Source organism: Opisthocomus hoazin, chromosome Z, assembly GCF_030867145.1.
Source record: "Opisthocomus hoazin isolate bOpiHoa1 chromosome Z, bOpiHoa1.hap1, whole genome shotgun sequence".
NCBI lineage: Eukaryota > Metazoa > Chordata > Aves > Opisthocomiformes > Opisthocomidae > Opisthocomus > Opisthocomus hoazin.
This window is the reverse complement of record NC_134454.1, coordinates 66138076-66157044: the sequence shown is the minus strand read 5'-3', so window position 1 is coordinate 66157044 and position 18969 is coordinate 66138076. Positions and strand designations below refer to the sequence as shown.

The 18969-nt window shown below is 39.8% G+C and overlaps 1 protein-coding gene across 1 annotated transcript in view; it reads right to left on the bottom strand.

Annotated features, from left to right (window-relative positions):
* Positions 1–227: 227 nt before the first annotated feature.
* The window catches only part of LOC142358947 (interleukin-6 receptor subunit beta-like), a 32223-nt gene continuing 13481 nt past the window's right edge, over positions 228–18969 (bottom strand). Inside the window, exons 8-16 of the mRNA XM_075411715.1 lie at positions 18817–18899; positions 16046–16256; positions 14254–14412; positions 13163–13285; positions 12434–12586; positions 10594–10737; positions 6893–6989; positions 4191–4254; positions 228–712 (exon numbers count right to left, since the gene is read on the bottom strand). Of these exons, the coding sequence (XP_075267830.1) occupies positions 242–712; positions 4191–4254; positions 6893–6989; positions 10594–10737; positions 12434–12586; positions 13163–13285; positions 14254–14412; positions 16046–16256; positions 18817–18899 (1505 nt within the window). The 3' untranslated portion in view covers positions 228–241. The remainder of the gene's footprint in view (positions 713–4190; positions 4255–6892; positions 6990–10593; positions 10738–12433; positions 12587–13162; positions 13286–14253; positions 14413–16045; positions 16257–18816; positions 18900–18969) is intronic.

The following is an 18969-nucleotide window of genomic DNA, read 5'->3' as shown; positions in this document are numbered from 1 at the left end:
GAAGGTTTTTCATAGAGTTCCCTGAAAGCTTTACCTGTATGAAGACAGCAGGACTTTCCACAGAATGACTGTGGTGAAAGAGCCGATGGAATTATATAGTCAATCTATTTCACCAAGGAAGCTTATTGAAGTAGAGAGTAACTATCATCACAAGCTCACTGTCCTATATGGTCCTAATGGCTCCATTCAAGCATCAGGTTTTGGAACTTGATTTTATGGTATGGGAAATTATAAAGATGCTTCAGTTCGAATTGACGTGTCCCACCAAAGTTGGTCCTGATGGGGAAAGCACTACCTGACTTTGTTTGAGGTAGTCTTGGGGAGCAAACAAAACCTGATGCTCAGTTTGTGCTGGCTTACTGCTCAGTTCTGTTTCCACATGAGGACGACCAGCTCTTGCAGGCATCTTCACCAACAGACTCATCAGGGCTTTCTGGCTGAACTCCATGCTGGTGTAGTCACTCAAGAGTGGTATTCCTTGTTCTTCACTTGTAACTGCTTCTTCAAGGATTTCTTCGTGCCTTAGGCTTATGTCTATGTTATTGCTAGGTTCTTCCGACTGGCGAGTGTCACACTTGCTGTCTTCTCCACCATCTGTAAAGAGGTCTAGCTTCAAAGGAGATTTTGTCTCATGCTCTATGACATAAAGGCTGGTGGTATCATTGTCTGACAGGGCCTGAAGTAGTGGCCTTGAAACAGTTTTCCAGTTAGACTGCAAGACAAAGTGAAAAGAAAGTATAATTTTAGTATCATACTTTTGCAAAGTGCAATGGCAATTTACTGAAATACATAACAAAAGAATAAAGCTAGGAGACAAGCAGCCTGCTCCTGCCTATATAATATGCTAACTAATCCATTTTAACTCGTCTTCCTTGGTTTTAAAAATATGAATTAATGTGTTGATTTCCCGAATTCAGAGCACCATCATCTCTCCCATAGTATTTAAGCAAAGTTTTTCTTGCTTTTATGTGTTCTTGGAACAAAACGTAGTAGTGATAATTTTTAGGCTTCAAGATGTGCTGTTCCGAGACCCACAGCTTTCAAAAAGCTTATCAGATGTGTTACTTTAAGAAGGCAGCAGCCTGAATTGAATAGCAGCCAAACAAGCCTTAGCTATCAGCTACAGCAATCAGTTTGTTATTTAACTTAATGCCTTACTGTTATCTAAGTATACCTTGGATTACAAGCTTTTGCAAATTCTGGATGATTAAATGAAGAACAGTTTGTAACACTAAGCATCCTTTTTGTCCACTTAGATTGTTCTGCTGGGTTTGCTCACTTCTGCCATAATATTTTTTAAATTGTGGCCAGGCTGATATGTTCTCTGGTATAACTATTAGTTTTTCTTTTTTTTTCCCTTTTCTCCTTTTGCCCCCCTCTCCTCAGTTGCTCTAAATTTGTTTAAACTATTATGGTTCTTTGGCAAGAAATAAGTTCATATTGTTTTCTATTTTTTTGCTTCTTACAGTTTGTGTTCTGACTTGGAAATGAGTATGCTGTTCTTTGAAATCTCAGCTGTCTTTCATTTTTTTCTTGTAATGGGATGAGTAGACACCTCTGCATGGTTAGCTTTTGCCTTGTTTTTAATAAAGACCTGTGTGATATGTACCTCCATTTTTGTATTTATTATGAACAGCAGCCCAAAGTCTACATCTACCAAATCTAAAACAAGCTCTAAGTGAGCTTCTGTCTGAAAGAGGCACTAATAGGTGAAGAAGAAGCAGCATCTTTGATAAATCCTGTCTAAATGAGAAGAACAGGACACTGATAGGTGGCTGGCTAGATAGATTAGTCTCCATAGTTCATTTTCCTGGCCTCTGTGTGCTGAATGAATGGAGTGTCTCCAGTTCCTCCTGCTACTGCATAGCATGGGATGTATCATTGCCTTAGATTGCAATAAGGAATGCTTTGTCTGGATTTAAAGCACAAATTCTCTTGCCACCTATCTGGACTGTATATGTGTTGCTGTCAAGGGTTGCTACATTGCTCAGCTAACCTGATGAGGTTCAGTCTTGAAACAACCTACAAATAAAATAAATATACAGAATATAGTAAGATTTACTCCTTGCCTCCATTTTACAGTCCTCATTTGGGGAATAACTCTCTCCATGTTTCATGAATTGTTCGTAATATCAGATCACTTCTAGGTGATATATCTGGTAACTGCTTTACTGTACCATCTGCTCACATAGAGTTTTTTCTGCTTTCCCCAAAACCCCTGTCTGATATTTGTTATCTCTGTTTCTGTCATGTTATCAATGTTACAGTATTTCTCTACCAGACTTGGCTGATACAGGATTCATTTCTTTTTATAGTTGCTTTGCCTCTGCAGGAGCAATTAAATACATTTTAAATAGGTATATTTTTCTTTTAAAGTATTTATGTCCAACTGGCACTCTGGTTCATAGAACATACTTGTCCTTTCTATCACATGCAGGCTCAACGTCTTTCACTTGCACTCAATCACAAGAGCAAACTATTCTTTGACTCTATTAGGTTATTTTGGCTGGTAGTTCTTACTCCTTTCTTGCTGAACTACCCTGCAATTCAACTTATTATTACGTCAAAGCACCTTCAGGTCTTGCACTTTCTTTAGGGCAGAAATTCACCAGATGCTGAATATACTGGATTCCATTTTTGCCTTTGAGAATTCTCACCTCAAACAAGTATTGAATCTGCAGATCTCCCACTTTCTAAATGCATGGTGCAGAAGAAGCAAGAGGATTAGGTGGAGTTATTTTTACTGGAGTGGATAGTGAGGGACATCTGAATCCCAGCACTGAGAACTGGAAGTTGTCTTATGCTTGTAAGCAGATCAATTTCTTTAAGTGAACAGAACAGTGAAACTGCAATCTTCTAACAGCATCCCTTTTGAAACTGTCATTTTGTACAGATGTGTATTTCTACATCTGAGTATCCTTTGTTCAGCATTGCCTGGCTTTGGCAAAATGACTAACTGACACTCCTCTGAGGTCACCACTTCTTTATCTACATTTAGGCAGAAGAAAGGAAGAAAGCAAGCAAGGAATCCTGATCTGGAATATGAACATTCCTACTTGCTCTGTTGAAGGAAGCAATGCTAATAATGTTCAGCAAATCCTTAGATTACCAGCAGCCTCTCAGGGTCTTCTGAAATCTTGTTGCTGATTTCATTCTGTGTCCTAGATTTGGACAGTGTCTGGCTTCTAGATACCTTCCAGGTTCTGCCTGATCTTTGACTAAATAGGTAGAACTCTGCTTTGTTAAAGCTCACAAGCTGGCTTGAGAAAGTAGATCTACGGGGGCCAAATTAAATTCAAGTCTGCCAGAAAAATCGGAGAAATAGATTTAAGAAGGAAAGCAGTACAAGTTCTTGCTCCAAAAATGTGGTGGTTGGTAGTCTGAGACTTGGGAGATAAACTGAGGTGTCCTAGAGGAAGGGCTTTTAGTATCAGATGTCTGTAAAACTGGAGCAGAAACTTGTTTAAAAGGTGGAAGGTAAGGAGACAAAGATGCAAATGAGTCCACCAACAGCCAAAAGTGAATAACATGGTGTCCAGCAGCCTCCTTCTGACAGCTGATTTCCAGGTGCTTCTTCAGTCCTGAAATTCAGATGACCCTACCAAAGTATATGGGAAATCTGTGGGCAAGATTTGAACGTGCTGCTGAACCTTGGTGCCTGTTGACTGGTAGGTGCTCCTCAACCAGCTACTAGCTGACCAGCCAGAGCCCTGGATTGCTCTGGAGGCAGGTAGAGACCAAGAGGCGAGGAGAGGATTTCCAAAAGCACCATATACATGGCCTCCATCGTGAGACCTCTGTGGAATTAGGCCATGATTTGTTACTTTGGATTTTGAGCAACTTTTACTTCATAATCAGTTCCAGTTGGTGAACACCAACTGGGCATAAAATCTGAATTTCTCTCTTTAGACTCCATCTCATCCCATTCATCTTTGCTTTGTTCTTTTAATAACCATGCCTTTAAATACACTCCATAATGTTCTCAAAGAAGTCTGAGAACCTTTATTAAAAAGTGTATACAGCCTCTGTCTAAAGAACAACCTTCCCTCACCCTATATTTCTAATATTACCCTAGCTTCCCAGCTGTTGATGCTAGGCATTCACTAGTGTGAAGTGTGATAGCATTACTGATTAATCAGTAGGTAAGATCTGCCTTGTGTATTTTTTCACACCATTAGAAGAGTACTTGCCATATCTTGGAGTGCACTGCTGTTTCTTGGAGTTGGTACACTGGGCCAGCATGATATTTTCAGCCTGTAAAGAAATATTCTAAGTTTATTGTGAGGTTAAAAGACTGACATTTTGTATGCATTTAAATTAATGACCTTACACATCACTTTTTATTGGTATTTTCATGACCATCAAAGTAAGACGTTCTACAATGACTATTAAGCATAATGCCAATTAAGAACTGAAGACTAAGCTTGGTAGTCTACACTGAAATACTGAGTTAGTGATGATTAACATCTTTGTTTAAGGACAAAGGAGCTGTGGCAGGACCTATTAATGTAGTTTATTTCTATACATTTAATCGCTGTTTATTCCCAATTCACTATCATTTCCACAAAACCTCCATCTTCATGAGGATTCTTGGACACGTAGGAGGAAGTTGGTTTTAGTAAGTATTTGCTCCTGGGCCCTCCCCAGAAGCTTACTTTCACTCAAACAAAGAGCAAGTTACTGCTGTGTTTAGCTTCAGTGCAATGACACCAGTGGCCTGTAAGGGGCTCCCCCTGGAACCCACAAAACAGAGCAGTGGGGGCAACACAGCTCTTGTTCTTCCTTCATCGTTTTGACTTTGGGTCTGTCTGGGAGCTATTGCATATGGTATCTCACTGTGTCACCTGATGTGAACCTAAACACACCTTTACTAAAAGCTTGCTTCTGCTGTAGAGGGAGGGGTTTTCAATGTAGAGCTGAGTTTGCCAATTAAGCTGTTCAAATGGGTTTCAGCTGGCTGTTTGTCCACAGACCTCTCATCACCACCCTTTTCTTTCAAGCTTTTTCCTTGCACTTGCTAGCTCAGAAACAACAAAACATGCATGTATGATCTCCAGCCTCCCTGGGCCACCCTCACCATGGGCAACCACCTGAGGCATTGTCCTCCCTGGCCCTTCCCAAGCGGACAGGCAGTAGTGGTGGCCTGCCCATCAGTCCCACTGCCCCAAGATGCTGGTGCTGGCCCCAGGCTGGCAGGGCTCAGCTGTGATTTCCCTGTGGAGGGGCAACAGTGAGGTGGGATGGGAATTTGAAAAGGTGTTCCTGCTGAGCTGACTGATCCCATTGGCATCAGTCACCCTGACTGCTCATCACTGGCTCCTTGAGGGCAGGGGGAGACGATGTCTCAGCATTTTTGAGCTGATGACCTCCCTGTCAGCAGCTGCTCTCAAAGCACCCCACTGTGAGCCTTTGGCATGACTCACCTCCATAGGAAAAATACCCAACACACCTGTGAGATACAGTGGGAAGTTACGTAGTCTATCACACTGTCCTAGTGTTGGCTTCAGTGTTGCCTGAATCTAGACTTTCTTAGCTGTAAGGTATTTTGCCTCTTTAGACTGTGGTTTGAGGTGAAGCCTGAGGCTGTAGAGTTCCTGGATCTCGTTCCTGATCCTATGAAGACAGGTGCTTGGCTGTCTGGTGAGTCCTTTTCTACAACTTAGGCAGACAACTGAGATGAGGGGGTCCTTTGGACCCCTCATTTCAGTTCCAGGTGTTCAGTACTACTACAGATTTCATTCCTGTGTCATGGTGCTACACCAGGCTTCTGTGTGCTGCTTTTTCAGTTTTCCAAAAATTCTTTCCTAATAGGCCAACACAATGAGGTATGATCTTATGTTTAACACAATGAAGTTTTCTCTGGGTCAAAACTTCTGTGTAGGTCTCAGAAGTTCTTGTCAAAAAGGCTGGATCAGATGTAGTGCAGCTTAAAGTAAAATCTGAAAAGGAAAGTGCATAGGAGACTTAATGTGGTGTGCATTCTGCTTGCTGATGGCAAGGGCAGGAGTTTAGCCTGATGCATAAGCTAAAGTGAGCTCTGTCATGCCATATGGCTTTGAAGCCACAGGTGGTACTGTCTGTCTGTCGTTTAGCAGCTGTGCTTTCAGCTTCTGAGGATCTGCTTTGTAAAAAGGAAAAAAAGGGAGGCTAGTGTTCTAGGATGTTAAAATAGTAGTATGAATGGTTGTATACAACTAGGTTTATCAGAAAATCAATGTAAGAGCCCATTACTATGCAAGCCGTTTTTCTTTTAGTGGTACTGTATGCCTGTAATATTGTAGCTCAAATTAATTTGAGGGAGGTGTACTTCATTACTGCAGAGAACAATTTCTCCTAAAATAAGAGGACTTCATCCATATCTTACAGGTATCCTGTTACTCTCTCTTCTTCCTACTCATCCAGTTATTACTCCTCAGTATGTCCTTATGTGCATAATTTACACAGTTGACTTCCAAATGTGCTTGCAGGAAAGTGCTTAGATGGTAACATCCATTTGGGTACCCTGCTGGAATTTATTTTTGTATTTCAATAGAATAGACATGATTATCAGTTGGGAATGAAAGAACAAAATAATCAAATGCTTGCTTTTTCTATATATATAACCTATTTGCCACTATGGGAAATGGTCCGTGGTTTTTTCAAGGATATATGAAACAGAAGATAGTCAGATAACTATAAAAAGCAAAAGATTGTAGATTTTTTAGAAACTATTTTAATCTGTTTAGAGTGGTTTGTAATTGCACTCACTGTGTGAATGAGTGGGGTGGCTTTTGTGTTGTGTGCTTTTTGAGTTGCTTTGCTTTTAACGACAAAAAAGGCCCAGTGCTATGAAACTTTGTGTTAAGCAAAATGGAAGTGCTTCTAACAGCTTCAGCCGGTATTCCCTTCTTACCTTTTAAGCACCAGAGAACAAGCATAAAGTGTGAAAACCAGAATGAATATCGTGCTGACGCAAAGGCCAATCACAAAATCTTCAAATTCTCCTTTATCTGATGGGAAACAGAGAGATTGAATCAGACTTATGGTATCAAGCATAAAAAGGCTATATTGCCTCCGCAAGAGAAGTATTTCAAACAGAAGTCAAGTCAAACTTTACACATGTTCTGGGATTCCTGTAAATGTAAAGAGTAGAAAGGAGGACCCTGGGAACTACCGACGTGCCAGCCTCACCTCTGTGTCTGAGAATATCATAGAACAGATCCTCCTAGAAGCTAGGCTAAGGCACACGGAGAACGGGGAGGTGATTTGAGACAGCCAGCATGGCTTCACCAAGAGCAAGTCCTACCTGACCATCTTACTGTGTCAGTGGACAAGGGAAGAGCTACAGATGCCACCTTTCTGGACTTGTATAAGGCCTTTGATGTGGTCTCACAGAACATCCTTCTCTCTAAATTGGAGAGATACGGATTTGATGGGTGGGCTGTTTGGTGGATGGGGAACTGGCTGGACGGTTGCATCCAGAGAGTAGTGGTCAACTGGTCAATGTCCAGATGGAGATAAGTGACAAGTGGTGTCCCTCAGGGGTCTGTACAGGGACCAGTACTGTCGAAGTTCTGTATCAGTGACATAGAGAGTAGGATCGAGTGCACCTTCAGTAAGTTTGCAGATGACACCAAGCTGAGTGGTGCGGTTGACACACCTGAGGATGCCATCCAGAGGGACCTGGACAAGCTTAAGAAGTGGGCCCATGTGAACCTCAGGAGGTTCAACAATGCTAAGTGCAAGGTCCTGCACCTGGGTCAGGGCAACCTCCAGTATCAATACAGGCTGGGGGATGAAGGGATTGAGAGCAGCCCTGCCATGAAGGACTTGGGGGCACTGGTGAATGAAAAGCTGGACATGAGCCGGAAATGTGGGCTCACAGCCCAGACAGCCAACTGTATCCTGGGCTGTCTCAAAAGCAGTGTGGCCAGCAGGTTGAGGGAGGGGATTCTACCCCTCTGCTCCACTCTGGTGAGTCCCCACCTGGGGTCCTGCGTCCAGCTCTGGAGCCCTCAGCACAGGAAAGACATGGAGCTGTTGGAGTGGGTCCAGAGGAGGGCCACAAAGATGACTCGAGGGACGGAACACCTCTCCTATGAGGAAAGGCTGAGAGAGTTGGGGTTGTTCATCCTGGAGAAGAGACGGCTATGGGGAGACCTTATTGCAGTCTTTCAGTACTTCAAGGGGCCGATAAGAATGCTGAAGAGGGACTTTTTAGCAGGACCTGTTGCGATATCACAAGAGGTAATGTTTTTAAACCAGAAGAGAGTAGATTCAGACTAGATATAAGGAAGACATTTTTTACAATGAGGTTGGTGAAACACTGGAACAGGATTCCCAGAGAGGTGGTAGATGCAACGTCCCTGGAAACATTCATTATCAGGTTGGACAGGGCTCTCAACAATCTGACCTAGTTGAAGATCAACCTGGTCACTGCAGGGGGATTGGATTATGTGACCTGTAATGGTCCCTTCCAATCCAAACTATTCTATGATTCTATATATATGAAATCTAGTTAAAACAAGTCCTGGAATGTATGGGCTGTCTGAGGCCTTCAGGTTTGTATTTTTAAGATACCTTGATGTATGTGCTGAATTCTTAAACCCACTATCCAAAGAGAAACACGTTTATTATAGAGAATTATTCCTACTCCCCGTGCTATTATGAGAGCTCTAGCTTGTTTAATGGGTCAGGACCCTGATGCAGGTCTGACTTCATAAGAAACTATATGATTGGAAGTGGCTTTCAATCTTTTGCAGGTTTTACTAGTAGGGTTTGGGTTTGTTTTGGTGAGATCCCACCTGTTCCTGATAACAATAATATGACTTGTGTATTTGTTAGAAGTCATGCTTCATCTGTTAGGAACATTAAGACAATTTTATCTGCAGTCAGCCATCTGTCAACACGGGCTGCTAACCTACATCTCCTATTGCCTATGTTAATACCTGTCCAAGATACTTCCCACCACCATCCCATCCCACTGAAGGAGATAAAGAGCTTGAATGGTTAAGGAAGACAGGTGAAGTGCTCAGGCAGTAGAAAGCAGTGCTGCTAATACAGGAACCAAAGCAGTCTGTGATGTGAAGAGTGATTTGGGGTTGAGATGTTCTTTACAGACAGCTAAAACAAAAGCTTCAAAGTAGCTCCAGGAAAATGTGGTCAATACATGATTGTGTCGCTGATACTGACCATCCATATTTGCAAAAATGCCTCTTGCTTTTTCTTTTCCTACCCACCTGCCAACAGAATTTTTTTAAATCAAACAGCTACTTCATTTTGCTTAAAAAGTTATTTGAAAAGCTGCAGATTGCTTTGTTGATGAGGAGGTCTTATACAACAAAGAAACCTGAGGTTCTTCTAATGGATTAAGTAACCTCTGAAATGTTGGGGAGGAGGGAAATAGTAATTGTAATGTTTAAAGTCAATGTAATTACTAGAATTTTTTAAATGTTGCATTAAATTAATTCTGCATTTCTATCATTTTCATGAAATATTGAATCCTGTCCAAATATATGTTCAGTAGAATGCATGGAATGAAGTCCTGTGGAAAAGCTCCTGTGGAGACACTTTAATTTCTTGTGTTGACAGAAGAAAGGATTTCAAGGTGGGGGGAGGAGGGGACAGAAACTCTGTTGGTTTCAAGGAAGATTTTAAATTTCTTTCCTTCTTTCTGCTTGATACTTTTGACTATTTAGTGGTTTGTGTTTATACCTCCTTCACTTAATACAAAAAAGCTGTAGTGAGGAGAAGTAATTTGCTTGCTTCTGCCTCTGAATATCACAGGTTTCTTTTCCTGTGGCTAGTACCATCTTAGTTTGTTCTTTTCTTTTTTTATTCAGAAAGCTTCAACTGAGGGAAGCTGTGGTCAAAACTAAAAAGGGTCTACTGCGGTGCTAGATTTAGTTTAACTGATAAGGTGTTAAAGAAGTTTGAGAGACCATGTTTAGCCAACCCTATATGATTACAATATATGGGACTTTATAAATGTAACTGTACTGATCTTAGCCTATCCAGGCACCTTTGAAAAAAGCAAACTTTTGCCAGTGAACTATAGTATTTGTTATGTAAAACACAATTAAATTATTAGAAAACAAAAGATACTTTGATTAGCTGTTACCCGCAGTAGGAACAATTGAAAGAGACTTTTTTTTTTTTTTACTGCTCATGACTCAGGGGTCTAACTAGAAACCATTGTTAAATTATTGCTTAGGATTTTGCCAACACCAAAGACTACTGAACTTAACTAGACGTAGGCAGAATATTTAAACTGCTGAAACCTATGACAGGAATCAGCAATAAATAGAGATATGTGCATATAGCTAGCATAAATAGGTCAGAAAATGTTTCAGAGATGAGGAACCCTAGCTAAGTCTTCCCTGCATGTTAGCTAATGAAATAGTAGCAGAGTTTTTCTGCGATGCATAGTTTACCTCTAACAAAGGAAAATTTTTTGTGTTTGTTATCGGTAACTAAGGATTGAGTAACAAATCTTGTGCATGAGCACTTAATTGCTCCTTGAAAAGCAGGAAAGCGTAGAGAATAATGCCATATATAGTGCATCAAGCAAGGATTTGTTCTAGGTAACACCGATGCATAGAGCTTCCACAGTACCATATTTTGGAGTGCTGAAAGGTTGTGAAAGAGTTGGAGGTCCTTCGCCGGCGTTAGTGAATCCTGAAATCTGCACACGGTAGACGGTTTTTTCCTTCAGTCTTTTAAGACGGAAACTTGTGGTAGAAGAATTGACAGTAATAGCTGAAATGCAGGAGGGGTTGGGGAAGGAGATGGTTAGATGAACTCTGATGTCTGTCTGTATCAGTGTAGCTGACTGGGGACAAGTCAAATTTTCTGTGCCTTAATCTGCGCCTGGAGGGAGCCACACTGTGCAGATGTTCTTTGGGTGGGTTCATGATTTCTCCAAAATGCTTATGTAGATTTTAAAACCAGAGGTAAAATGACAGACATTTTAAGACACCAAGGATATTTAGGTGGTGAGTGCAGGAAGCTGTGTATACTACGTGACAGGAAAATACACCTAACACCCTGAACAGTGGTTTTCAAGTTGTCTGTAACAGTTGACATAAGGGCTAGACCCTATCATATGCTGTACCCTCACTGCACTAGTCAGTAGTTATTCACCTCAATTAATACTAGTGCTATTACTCATTGTTCAGCACAGAAAAAGGCCTGTACATTCTACTTCACCTGCTCTATAGCGCTTTCAGCTCAACCTTTCTTTTCTGGTGATGCAGTGACTCTCCCTCTGGCCAGAATAATGCACCCAGTGATGCTGTAGCACGGCTTTAACAGGGCAGAAATTACTTTTCAACTTTGCCACTGCGAATTAAAGATCTTCATAGCAGTAGAAATGGTACTGTAGCCTATAGGTTTCCTTTCCTCATATTCTCAGAAAAAATTAATCTTCCTGCCTGGAAAACATGGCAATCTGATGTCACATCACTGTTGTATTGGCTGATTAGGGCAAAGGAAAAACAATTTAAAATTCAGTTCAGTTCTGGACACTCCGCTTCTGTCTCTGCCTGTACTTTCTGGTAGACATTTTGGTTGGAATGCAGCCCCCTGAAGAAGGTGCCAAACCTCCTGCTAATGCTGTGTACTTGAAGCTTTCGTTACTTTTTATGGTCCTGTAAAGGCACAGGCCAACATGAATTATAGAAGCCTTGCTATTCTGCTTTGTCAAGTCTTAGGTGCTATTTGTCTTCCATAGCAAGTCTTTAATTTTATTTGAAGGTCAGTATGTGCAAAGGTAATGTATTATTATTTATGGCAAGAAGACTTGCCACTGCAGACCAGAAGAAAAATGTTTATGTAAAGAAGTATGAGGATTATTTTTGAAAACTCATGTGGTTTGAGCTCACAACTATTCATTTATTTCAATATGTAGAAGTTTCATGCTTTGCACTTAAACACAAAAGCTATCAGTTTAAGAAAACGTTTCTAAAAATGGAGTTAATAGAAGTGTCTTTGAAAACAAATAAGAAATACAAATTGTATTACCTGTTAATTAAGTTTAAAAAATACATATATGTATCTTCTTGTGTCCTATAGAAGGGCTCAGAGTCAAACTTGGCTGAGTTGCAATGAGACGTAAAAGTGTTGTGAGTGAAATCTTAATGCCTCAGAAATAATGAGAGCATACATCTTCCTTTCGGTGTTACTAAAGAATTCTGCAGCAGTCTTAGAACAGTAAGTTTTAAGGAAATATTTTCTTATCACTAATGAATTTGATATGATATCCAGAAAATTCTAGGTATTCAAAGAACCATTTAGAGCATTAAAACTAACGAGGACCTGATCTTTGAGAGGGCTGAATTCCTGCTGATATCTAGGTTACTCTGTAGTATGCTGCAACAGAACTTAATGGTCTGTCTGAAGATTTTCTGTCATGACTCTGAGCTACTGAGCAATGTTCTGAGCAATGGTGACTTACTTGGAGACTTTTTCCTCGATGAATCTGTGTAGCTGATCCTGTATCCTTGGAGAAAGCCCAAACAGTCTTTGGCAGCTATTTCGGTCCACTTCACAAGTGCAGAATGCTTTGTGATATTCAGAATTGTCACATTTGCAGGACCTATCCTAGGAACTTAAAAATTGGACAATAATTTCAGTTCTGCATGAATACTTGTGCTATAGACATAGCAGACTGAAACCTATCTGTTTCCTAGAGAGCTCCCTGCCTGATTCTAGCTGTCATAAATATAACATAAAAGGTGGAACAGAAAGGAGAAATCCCACAGAGTAAAAAAACTCATCTTAAGCATTACCCAAGTAGGTAGAAATTGTGACTGCCTCACTACAAGCACTTCAATAGCCACAGCCGTACTCATTTTTACTTGCAATATAAGACACTACTGAATTGGCATTGGAAAATCTGACTTTGGCCACAGTTAAATTTGAGCTACATGGAGTGGTAACTCAGAGATCCTCTTTCTGTTATTTTGGTAATGTCACGTGTAGTAATAACATTTCTGTGGACCTGTCAGTGAGGAACAACATTCAAGTCATTCACTGACAGTGCATAACTTCTAGGACCTAAGGCAATGCTAACTGGAGAATGCTGTTAGGTCACCTGGAAAAGAAACATTGTGTAGGATTTCTTTTATTCTTGCAGATAGGAAAGGAGAATAAATATAAGAGATGAGGTTACATAAAGGAATACCTCCTTCAACTGAGTAGAAGTGAGTCACTCCAATAGTCTTTTCATGTCTTGTGAAACTTTCACACTGACACACATCAGATACATGTACCATTATTTTGTACAACTTGTATGGCTGAAAATTGTCTGGAAAACAAATAAAGGTACATCAGGGATTACTGAAAAGTTATGAATGATAAAGAAGGAGAGAGACAACAACTTCATAGCTTTGCTGCACGGCTCTTCCTTTCTGAGACTCGAAGCACAGTGAACTTATACTATGCTTTACACTGAGTACAAAATATGTGCATCCTTCTTCATTGTCTCTGTACGCTTAATACAAACCATTTGAAAAGCAGAAAAAGATGTAACTCAGTTTTACTTTTAAAAGATCCTTCCTTCTGGAGGGTTTGAGCTGCTGTAGGGGAAGCAGAGAACTAAAATGGCTGTAGACATCTTAGTGTTTCCTCCTCAATTTTTGTATTTAAAAACAAGCAAAACAACTAGAAGTAACGTGGCAGTGCAGATGCTGCAGAAGGACCAAGGAAAACTGTGCATTTATTTCTAGAACTCTGAAGCTATATGTTCTCTCCTGTACATAACAGTCAGTCCTGAATGGCTTTTGCAAGAGTCATCTATGTGACAAAATTTTTGATGACTGTGTCATCAAATGATGCCTGACTGCAGCTCATCATGCCTAGCTTGGTAAGCAGAATACTAGAGTTGAGAACTTGGGCTTTGACACGGACAGCCACTGGGATCAAAAAAAATCTAAGGGACACAGTAACAGAGCAGTTTATATTTATAGTTAAGTTTACCTAGGGACAAGGGAAATATTTGTTTTAAAGCCAGTAGTAAGTCTGGCTGGAATACGGGCAAGGAACGACATACAAGCTACAGCAGCTGAGTTGTATTTCTTGCACAGCTGTGACCAGAGGAACCCTACTGAAAACTCTGCTTTTTATCTGCCTTGGTGTTGCCTGGACAAAGGTAAGTGTTGCAGTTATCTGGATCTTTAGTTTGCTCTGAAAAACAGGATGAAAATCTTACCCCAACCAAAAATAACCAAGACATGAAATGGTGCCTCCATAAGTAGATTTGGTAGTTGCTGTTACCTAGTGTAAAATTTCCCGTAGTTGTAGCTACTATTTTCATGTGCATATCCTCTTTACCAGTGCCCCAGTCAACCACAAAACATTTCGGATTGTATTCTGGAGTCCAGGTGACAACTGCATTAGTTCCCTGGTGTTTGACGTGGATTTGGCCAGGCAAGTCTGTGAACAAATATACCATTAGAGATTGATAAACAGGGAAGAAGTTTCTTTCTCACTTGCTTTCTCTCTGTTGCCCTTTTTTGAAGATTATTCATTAAGTAGTTGTCACTGCAGGTGACTGGTACATAGTAAGGTTGACTCTAGTATGTCAGTGAAGGAAATTTAGCATCCTGTACTTTGCAGTGGTCTCTGGGAGCTCCAGTGTTAATTGCTGTTCATGACCTTTAATTTCCCACAGACAGAAGAGGGGAAATGGCTGTTCCAAGTCTCAGGAAGAGGAAGCCTGGCATTGCTAAATAACCTCCTGTGAGCTGCTATTAACTGCCATACGAAGAGCAACTGTGAGATAGGGCTTACCTGCGAGAGGAGGAGAAGGGGAAAATTACAGATTATAGCTATGTAATTTCATATACTTTATATTTTCTACAAGGATAATAAACATTTTGTCGTTTTTAAAAACAGACTATCAAACTACAAAAGACCTTCTGACTAAAACTAAGGGGAAAGAAGAACAACCTGTCATTTTGAGGTAAGAAATGGATCTTGTGGCAAACAGACAAAATTATCCATTTCATCTACTTTTGAAAACCAATATAATGAAGTCAAATTAAAGAAAATAGTCGTCCTAGCTGAGGAAAAGCTGTACATGCTGAGAAGGGATTTATCTTGGGAATGCACTTAATGCAAGTATCTTCCAAGTAATTCATGATAGATAGAGAGAACCTGCACAGAAGTACAACCAAATCTGAAAACAGTGTCTGGAGAGAGCCATGAAGAACAGGCTGAGAGATTCTGTAAACAAGTAGATGTCAGTCAAAAGATGGCTTGAGATGGTAGTATGTAATCCATCAGAAGGTGGCTAAAGCATTCAAATGTAAGGGCAAAACCAAATTGTTACGTTTTTGCAGGGCAAAGGAGAACAGAATGAGGGGAGTGTGTTAGAAAATCCTGGAAAATCAGCTAGTTGCAGCTGTCTGGGGATCAACAATGCTACAAGCACACTTGTGTACTTGTGAGTGCTACAGCTTAATTAAAAAAAAAAATCTTACATTGGAAGAGAGAGGTTTTTCTTATACTGTAATAACCATGCCTCAAGATTGTAACAAATGAAACTAGCTTATAATATAAGAAAAAGTGTTGAATATTTTTATTATTTAAATGAAAAGAATGTGTATTTAAGCATCACAAGATCTTACATCTTCATTGGAATATGACGTGTACATCCTATCCATTCCTCCTCCCATGTGCCAGTAGGGGTAATAGTGAAATAAAGGACAGTGGCTGGTCTTTTAGTAGTTACTTCGCTCAAAAACCTTGGATTTGCACACAATTCTGCAAACTTTGTTTAAACTGCTGGCATCTATTTAACTTTGAGTACACTACCTCTTGATAGGTAGATCTAGCACAAAGTTATTTCTCTGGAAGTGCTAAACAGAATGTTAAATTGCTTTGTCTGTTAGTTAAGTTCTATCAAAATCCTTTCTTAAGAACTGACTCTTACTATGCAAAAACATCAGCCTAGTAAATATTCAAGGGAATGCTTAACCTTGTCCCCAAAACTGTCAAAAGGTAGCCTAGAGATTGCTCATAAAAATTCTCCACCGCTCTAATGAATGAATAATAAGGGAAGTACCTGTTGCAGGGAAGTCTGGGACAATGTAGATGGCTTGTGGAGATTCTCCTGCTTTGTTATATGCAGAAATATTAACTCTATAATAAGCCAGGGAGAGATTTAGAAGAACTTTTCTGTCATTTAGAAAGATGCGATTTGGTGAATCCCTGCAACTGTTGGGTATTCTTTCCACATTAATGTAATACCCAAGGATGTTGTTACTTTGTGTTACCTAGTAAGAGGAAAAAGATTATTATTCTATAAATGTTATTAAGTCCTGTGAAGAAAATCAAAAGGAATTAAAGTGTATAAACAAAATGTCACCTTTAATGACAGTGATAAAAATCATACTGTTTTAATTAGGCTATTAGGAATCAATGAAGCAAAGTATTTCCTTAAAATTAAAAGCATGCTAAAACTGAGAGGATTTAAGCACAGGATTAAGTGTTTTGCTTAATTAAGATCTTAGTTATGTATATCCAATTAGTAATAACAGCAATGAAGCAGCTGCAACGTTCTCCACGTTTCACTGGAACATGTCCATCATAATTAGGAACTTGGAAGTTAATGAGAGGTGTTTAATTGCAATTTATGCCTCTGGGAATGTTCATCTACTAGGCTTTGTTAGGCATCTGGTCTCTTTCAGGATAAATGTAGTAATTATACTACAACTTTGGAACATGCTATATATCCATTGATACGAATTTTTAGGTGGTGATGGTTCACTCATTATTTTGCTGTACTAATCTTCATGAGAGATTGGAAAATGAGTGCATAGAAATGGAAATTACTGCAATCTAGATAGAAGCTGAACTCAGTGCATGAAGGCCTGCGATTTCTGCAAGGATTGCTTCTGATATCTGTTATTTCTTGGCACATAATCAATAGTGTGAAGATACCACAAAGCTGGGAGATTGGGTTATCTTGATGAAATAATTTGATACTTTTGGAGTAACCTAAATAGGATGACATTCAGTAGTGTAAAAGGCAGACACATGTGTCGAGGAATTTCTGGTAAAGCCTGAAGCTCTTAAAACAAAAACATGTTTTTCCCAGGATAGGGAGGGAAGAGGAAGAATTGGTGCCATTATTTGAAGCTCTCAATAAAGCTGTTGCGGGAATAGTGTTACAGTTCTCTCACCAGGGAAAGGTTTCATGTAGGAGAAATAATTCATAGGATATGTGAAATATGATGTCTGTAGCACAAGTAGAAACTAGTAGAATTTGGCTTTCTTAGCTTAGCAAAACAAGACTGGAAAAGCCTAGCACTGCTCTCTCTTGTGCAGTCCTGCAGGAGGTCCTGTGTTATCTGCAGCCGTGAAAGCAATACATGTTGCCTGGTTGGGTGTCTAGAGCTGAAGCCAGCTCTTGTGCCTGTTGATCCAAACTGTTTACTCACTGAATGTTAACAAAAGCAGAGGAGCTATGGCTAGCCTTGGATATCTTTAAGCCGTTTTCTTTGCTTCAGATCCATTTAAAGAAGTATTGCAGCAGAGCCAAACACTTTTTTTTTCCCCCCCTGTATTTAACATGTTAATTACTGAGTGCACTCCTTCCCTCTGCCCCTTCAATGTTTGCTGAAACCATTTGGACTTGAACCTTATTTCATAAAATAGACTAGTCTAAGTGTTATCCTGAATGCAGGTCCTAGCCCTGATATTATATTTAATAATATTTTTTTTAACTAAAGCATTTAGATGGAGAATAGTTTCTTTTCTTAGCTTAACATTTAAATTTGCGCATACAGTCTATTGCTTTATCACAAAATGAGTCATTTACTGTGCAGCTTTGCCTTCTTCTCAGGAGGTAAAGAAAAAAAGGGGGTCTCTCATCCTTATCAGCAGATGAGGTGTCTATTTTCTCTGCTGTCTTTACTTTCCCTTAACAAAAATGCAAGGGGTAATTCAAAAACTGTCCACACATGATATTTCAGAACTCTCCCAGTCTCCTTCCTTTCTGACAGGGGTGTCCCCTATGGTAAACCTTCTGGAGTTTGCCAACGCGCTTTCTCTCAGAATCTAAATAGAACTAATTAGTTTCCACACAAACGCCTCTAGTAACACCTTGTTCATTGAAATCGCCTGTGGGCTCTTTGACTATACATTCAAGACTGTCAGTTGCTGATTTCTTACCAAGAGAACTTCAGCTGGTAAAACTGACTGATTTTCCTGCAGTCAGTCAGCTGACAATGACTCTGGCTGCAAAAGAGGGGATGCCTCTGATGTGTAGGTTTGGATTTCAAATGTCATCATGGAAAGCATGCAGCTGTACTTCTAAGCAAGAGGCTCTTTTTCTGTCCTAATTATAATGTATTTGCACTTTGGAATTAGTGAATTAGTAGATTTACCAAACTTTTATGGAAGGTTTTGGTCCCTCAAGAACATGAACGCTCCTTAGGAATGCATGAAACAGAAGGTATGTCACCTGTATGTGCTAAAGACTTATGAGGATCTTTCAAGGCAAGCTTAATTCTATGAGACAAATCTGAAGCACACTAATTTTTAATGCAAGCTTGAAAGAATCTTTATTCTAGTCTGTGATTTTGAGCCCAGAGATTGCTGTTTTAATAATTTTTCAAGTTATAAATTGGTGTAGTTTTTCCTTACTAGTTTCTAGCACCTAAAACACCACCATGCAAATGCATCCAATCCTGAAGCAAGAGTACAATATTCAATGTCTTTTGCTTGTACAGTGTAGCCTCAATACAATGAGAAAGTCTGTTTTTTCCTATAAAGTAATAAATTAATAGCACAGACATAACAGAAGGTAGCCAGACTCAAAGTGAACATTACCTCCCACTTTAGAAGAACACTTCTTCTGCCTGGAGACATTTTTGTAGTTTCATTATGTGATATTCGTGGCTTGGTCGTAAGTTCTGGTAAATGTGGAAAAAGATGGAGACACGCACTCATACAAATCAGTTTGAACTTCATATATTCAACAGT